Source organism: Alexandromys fortis, unplaced genomic scaffold (assembly GCF_014885135.2).
Source record: "Alexandromys fortis isolate MF-2015 unplaced genomic scaffold, M_Fortis_MF-2015_v1.1 scaffold_100_3062768_6864082, whole genome shotgun sequence".
Lineage (NCBI taxonomy): Eukaryota > Metazoa > Chordata > Mammalia > Rodentia > Cricetidae > Alexandromys > Alexandromys fortis.
The window spans coordinates 327,248-334,318 of NW_026067993.1; the positions used below are offsets into that span (position 1 = coordinate 327,248).

Here is a 7,071-nt window from a genome sequence, read left to right on the forward strand (position 1 = left end):
AGGAGCGGCGGGGCTGCGTCCCCAACACCCCGGCCGCTTGGCTAGCTTATGCCCGAAATAACAACACACAAACTGTATTCATTTAACTGCTTGACCCATTTCTATCTAGCCTCTTCTAGGCTAATTCTCACATATTAATTTAGCCCATTTCTAATCATCTGTGTAAGCACCCCAAGGTGCGCTTACTGGGAAGATTCTAGCCTCCGTCCATCATGGTGTCTCTGCTCCAGAGAGCAGAGTTGTCTGGTCTCCGGGAGCAGAGCAGAGTCTGACCTCACTTCCTCTTCCACCCAGAATTCTATTCTGTTTCCTCCTCCCATCTATGCTCTAAACTAAGCCAAGCAGTTTCTTTATTGCTCAGCCAATGAAATCAACAGATTGATATATGACACTCCCACATCAAGTATCCAGATTCTCTGTGTATTTTCCATCTGTACGTGACTTTATTTTAAACTCTATTTCTTTTATTTTTATATTTAATTTTTTTTTCAGAGACAGTTTCTCTCTGTATCTTTGGCTGTCCTGGAACTCACTCTGTAAACCAGGATGTTCTTGAACTCACAGAGATCAACCTGTCTCTGCCTCCCAAGCATTGGAATTAAAGGTGTGTGCCACCACACCCAACTATTCTCTTTCTTTTTCTTTCTTCTTTTTTTTAAAGCACTTTATGATTTTTCCTTTATCTTCAAAGCCTACATGTATTTTTAAGCACACTAAACCGTTTAGAGGGTTTTTTCCCCCATCTGAATCTATATTTACTGCATATCTCTCTTTTTCTGACCACATGAATCTTTAATTTGCTAAGCCATATGACTAGGATTAAAGCTATGGCTTTGATGGCTAGATCTACCCCATTTTTTCTGCTTTCTGAGAGTCTAGCCTCAAGGTAGAGATACCAGAGGGAGCCATGTTTATTGCCACAACTCTGAGGAGTTTCAAGATCCCGCCATTACCCAGAAGCATGCTGTTGGCTATTCATAAACATCATTTAAGTATTTTATGTCACAGCCTTTTAAAGGGGCTGCAAGGTTTTTGCAGCTAAAGCTGAGTCAGGAAGCCTCTCTTAAATAAGACAGCTTGCCTCTAGCAAATGAAGCCCACCTGAAAAAATACTGCTACCAAGAGGCCATGCTTAACTCTGTTCTGTTTTGTCTAGAATTACTTCCTAAACTCTGTCAGATTTTATGTGGATGTGGTTGTCCATGTCGGCACCATTTGTTGACAGTAGTTTCTAGTTCCCCCTTGACTTCTTGCCTGGTTACCCCGCCTATACTTCTTGCCTGGCTACTAGCCAATCAGCAGTTTTTATTAAAACAATACAAGTGACAGGGTACAAGACCATTGTTCCACGGGTTGCCAATTTCTTTGATTAGAAATACTAAAGAGAAAAGAAGTAGGCACAGAGCTCTTCATCTGTATATATAAGGTGTACTAAAGAAAGGTGTTGCCAGCACAGACCATAGCGATGTCTGATGAGCTATCAACTCTGAGAAAGGTCCCTCACCTGGGACCTCGGTGAAACACTGCAGACCACAGGAACATCTCCTGGTCCAATGATGACATCTTTTTGCAATAAATAAATCTGTGTAAGCTTTAACTAATGACAAGCAAAGGCTCTCCATCAGTTATTACTATATTCCATTATGTAAAGTAAGGAAATTAAAACAGTGAAATAAATATTGCAATGATTTCAAAATAGAGAAATAGAAAAATAAATATGAGAATCTTAGTTTGTTAGATTAATTGTGCTTTAGTTTGTATTTGAAAAGTAATGTCAAGGTTTTTTTTCAATGTATTAATAAAAATAATTCACTAAAACTAAGGGTAAATTGTGATCTCATGGAAAGTAAGGCAATAAATCTGAATAGCTGAATAGAAGCCCATTTTAATAAAGAAGTCGGCATTTGGTGATATGAAGGGTAATAAATTGGAGATTTGGGAGGGCGTGGAAGACAGGTAAGGTATATAAGTGAGCTGGCATTCATTAGAAGACAACAAAGAGACAGCTCCTCCTTTGTGCTCACTTTCATGAACAATACCAGTCAACTGTGACACCAACAGCCATCTTCCTGCCCTCACTCCATGGGTGGTGTCACACTTGTCCCTGAAAAGGACCTCTGACTCTGCCCCTCCTGGAATGCTCAGTCTATCCTAGCCTCTCAGGGCTGATGGCCCAGGTAAACTGCCTTCCAGCTAGCAATCTCTCCAAACCCATCATTTCTGCTGTTTCATGAATGATTTTTTTTTCTTTCTCCTATGTTGTAAAAGGAGCAGATGGGCTGCTTTTTATCCCTCCCTGCTCCCAGCTAATTTATCCAAAATAATTACACGGAAACTGTATTCATTTAAACACTGCCTGACCCATTATATCTAGCCTCTTTTTGGCTAACTCTCACATATTCTTTTAGCCCATTTCTAATAATCTGTATGTCACCACAGGGTCATAGCTTACCTGGAAGATTCTAACCTATGTCCATCTCAGGCTGGAGCTTCATGGCATCTGCCTCACTGCCTTCTACCCAGCTTCCTGTTCTGTCTACTCCACCTACCTAATTTTCTGCCCTATCAAAAAGGCCAAGGCAGTTTTTTTATTTAACCAATGAAATCAACACAAAACAGAAGACTCTCCTGCATCACTCCTATTTCAGAAAAAAAAAAAGATCTGGTTTTCCTGTCCTGATTAGATGTGAGCGCTCCTAGCTGGGAAGAGAAATGACTGGAGGGACCCAGACTAGAAGCAAGCCTTGGCATGTCCAAGTCTTTCCCCCATAGGTGGCTCAGGATTCTTTTTTATAGGACCTGTTAGAGATTTTCTCTGTAGAGTTTATATTCCACATGTAAATACCTTATGGGGTATCAGGAAGGGAAGAAGATGGGTTTCATTCACACAGTTTGTGGAAAGACCTGCAAAGGGCAGATGATTCAGTGTTTCCCATATATATATATATATATATATATATATATATATACCTTATATATTCCCATATATATACCTTAACTCTTACTTGTTCCTCCCAACAGCTCTCTAAAACTTTGCTATTGTTTTCACTATTCTGAAGATGCAGAAAGAAAGGCGTTCACAGATGAATCCACATGCATGGTATTATGACAGAACGATGCCTCCCATTCAGACTTTTTAGCTATTCCTCTATGTGAGGAGGGAGAGAGAAAACGGGAGTATGACCAAGCATGGTGATTCATATCTGTAATCCCAGTGCTCAAGAGACTTAATCAGGACTACAGGTTCCAGGGCAACCTGGACTTAGTAAGTTCAAAGCCTGCAGGAGGGAACTTCCGTAGTGAGACATCCTCCTTTCCCACTTCACAATGAGGGGTAAGCAATGAGAGATGTAGAAAATGTATGTTCATGTAAGTGAAATCTGTTGGAATTGTTATCAGTGATGTAAGAAATCTGGACTCTAATTATAAGAACTCAATGATAAATGTGTGGGCTTTACAAAGCTGAAAAATAAGTGTGTCCTTCAGACCACAGTTTACTGGCAAAGCCATAGAATTTTCTCAATGCTTTTAAACAGAGTTAACTTGTTATCAGGTAAAGATAACATAAGAGTGGCAAAATGCCTTGGCTGGGTAAAGGCACTAGGGCACTTGCTGCCACATCTGATGACTTGAGTTCAGTTCCCAGAGCCACATGGTAGGAGGGGAGAACTGGCCTTCATAAGTTGTCCACTGGCCTCCATGTATGCCCTCTAAATAAACAAGCAAGCAAACAAACAAATAATAAATCCCCTGCCACCCCCCACTCCAAACCACATGAAATTATATACAAACACACTCTGGGAACAAAAAAAAAAAGACAGCAGGAGTTATATCTTCAATTTTCAAGTTTTCTAAGATGATTGGTTTAATTAATTTACCGATAAAACACCAATGTCTTTCATAACAGCCATAAAGGTAACAAGCAAATTTGTAGTAAAGAGATAATATTTTCCCATCACAGAGATCTGTTGTCAGGATCGGATCACCAGGATCACAATATTGATGTCAGCAGGAGAAATAAATTAAACCAAGCAGAAATATGAATGTGTCAAGCCACTGGCCAAACGTTCCCAGGTATCAGGCTAAGTTACTGCTGACTTAAAGCTGACTACATTAGCAACAGTCTACCAGGAAAATGGCTGCTGTTCATTGCATACTTCTGAATGGAGGTAATTACTGAGAAAAGGGGACTGCATAAAATCAGCTGCAACTCTGTTTGATGGAGAAGCTTAGCTGACCTCAGTCCAAGCTTATTCACTTCAAAAGGTTTTACCTTGCTAAACTTTTATGTAATGATTTTTGCCATACCTAATAATGATAAAGATGATTTAAATCATTAAATAACCATTACAGTGGAATTGATAAGAAAATAACGTTACAGATTTAAATTGCTACATGTTCCTAACATGGCACAATATTTGGTGCTATATATGCCTGGCTCATTTCGAACATTATACATGCATTTGGTTTTCCTATGATTTCCTTCTTCAGTGCTGGGGATTAAACCTAGGTCTTGCACATGCCAATCAAACTCCACCCCATCTCCAGACGGCTAATGTTGCTTTTACGGAGATAGACACCATCATTATCCTTTTGCTGAAGAAGAGAAAAGTGAGCTAAATAAATATATAGCATAGGGGTGGGTTATTCAATTAAAAATCATACTAAGAAAAATCCTGGAGCAAGAAGTACATTTAAATATATTCAATACACTTCTGTCTTTCTCATTTAATGGTAATAACTGAAAACCAACAAGATATGAAATAAGGCAAATACACAAGAGTGGAAAAATGATGCTAAGTTATAATAATACACATATAGTAACCATTTGATAATGTGAAGACTGATTCCTGCAGTGAGCTAATGTCTAGTACTCTGAACCCATTGGTAAACTATGTATAGTATATTCTTTGCAAGCTTCTGGATGCTAACAACTCTGAATCCTTTCAGAAAGGTTCCTCAACCTCTTCAGCTGGAGAACAGAGAGAAACAATTTTATTTTTGTAACCCCTACAGTTTCTAGACGGACTAATGACCCCCATCATTATAATTCAAAAGCAGACATAATCAATATGCAAATATGTGGAATGTTGTGTTTCAGTTTATGTTTGTAGATAAAAATGTCAAAGTAATTCAGAGTTAGATAAACATCCAGGATAGAAAGAATAAGTATGCAAAAAGAGAAGGTTATAAAATATTACTATTGATTTTTCCAGTGACTCAAAAATAGTCCTTCAAGGAAATACTGATTTCTGAAAGAGCTACTGGAAAAAAAATTCAAGGTCTTTCAAGGTTACCACATTATAAAAGCAAATGCTTGTTTAATGGCTGTGCTATACATAATCTGGGCAGAAGAACATCAACTTGAAAGTTCTTTAATTTAGGATGTTTTGTCTTTATTCTGCCTGCATTTTAAGTGGAAGATTGTCACCACCTATCTCAACATGCTTACTCCTTTTTCAAGGAAATACTGCACTATTTGTATTTGTTATATTTTGAGAACCTAAATATGACACAGTAGAGTTTAGTAATAGTCTAATGTCGCTAGTGAGACTTGAGGTTCCTATTAGCCCATCAGCTTTAGCAAAAACAGCACAACTATTTAGAGGAACCGGCTTTGTAGTCCCCAACAGAACGTTGCTTTTTGGTTTCAGGGGCTGGACTATCAATGTTTCCTGGAGCATTGGTCGCGCTGGTGTCATCAGATCATCCTCATCGTGGCTCTGCTATCAGTGGGATGAGAAAGGTGGCCATAATGTTTTTGGCACGGGCACAAATAAATTTTTGTTGCTCCAGTGATGCAAGAAAAGCCAGATTCATCAGCTCTGTGACTGTCTGTATACTCCCCTGAATGGTAACTCATACCCCCTCTTTTCTTTTCCAGAGACAGAAATGGCTGGAAGTCCAACATCTGGAATCGGCCTTCCTGCTCCAAACACTGAACTGGGTCCTGCTCCATGTTTTAGTGCCTTAGGTCCTCCACCTCCATATGAAGAGACTCTTAAAACAAGCTGATTGTACCCAGAATTGGCAGTGGAATGTAGTAGAACTATTTCTAAAGAGAGACAACCAATGTTAGGCAAATTGTTTGACTTAGTGGAAATTCTTGGAGATTCAAACCTTGGAGACCTGAGAGTCTGAGCAAGTACAAGCAGACAAAAGAGTCGATGGAAGGGGGTGGGGAGATGGCCATAGTGATGTTTGCTAGTGGGTTAGTGGACTCTGTAGCACAGCTTGATCACACATTTAGAGCAGACAACACTCCCATTTGAGTTTGTAAGGAGGCAGAAATGGGAGCTAGGAACCATTTGCATTAATTTTGCCTCCCACTGCCTTCCACAGCTTAGTAAATGATGCCCCCACATCTGCATCTTCAGCCAGCCTCTGACAGCGAGTCATTAAAAATGAATAAACAGTTTAGCAATGGTGCTCGAGCCTAAGAGGGTGAGCATTTGAGTTAAAGTTAAAATGAGAGAATGGGAGGAACGTCCTAGCTCTGAAATTGACAGGAAAACGAATGGAAAGGAAGAAGAAAGATGACTAGTCTCAACACAAGGAGTCTTATTCCCCAGCTGGAGAAGAGAGGATCTACCTAGAATCAGAAGATTGCCTAAGATGTAAACTGGCAGAAACAATGATTCTGAGAGAAAAAGGGCAGGGGTCTCGCTGTCCTTGGGGAATGTGAACTCCACAGCCTGGTCTCTTCCAGGACCTTCAGGATTTGCATTTATTGCAGCAAAATAGGAAGGAACTTTGTTAAAGATTTTTTTTTTTTGCTTGAAGACTGCTACAGAAGTAGCAGGTTGAGATTTCCAAGTATCATTTGGCAAGGACAGAGGCAGGGCAAAATAATAATAATAATAATAATAATAATAATAATAATAATAATAATAACTCTGTCAGATTCCACATTAGCTGAATACAGGTAGTGAACTTGTTTCATGAAATAATTGACATAGCTACTTGATTGCCAATTCAACTTGACTAATCCTAACTCCAATCTTTTCTCAAAACTGCTTTAGCAAAGAGTTTCCAACCTTCCTATAGCTCAGTCAAGGACTTGTACCTTTT

The 7,071-nt window shown here is 39.3% G+C and overlaps 1 protein-coding gene across 1 annotated transcript in view; it reads left to right on the forward strand.

The window, feature by feature from the left end:
- The window catches only part of Tmem207 (transmembrane protein 207), a 23,243-nt gene extending 17,228 nt beyond the window's left edge, over window positions 1-6,015 (forward strand). The window contains exon 5 of the mRNA XM_050160022.1: window positions 5,885-6,015. Within this exon, the coding sequence (XP_050015979.1) occupies window positions 5,885-6,015 (131 nt within the window). The remainder of the gene's footprint in view (window positions 1-5,884) is intronic.
- Window positions 6,016-7,071: the final 1,056 nt, after the last annotated feature.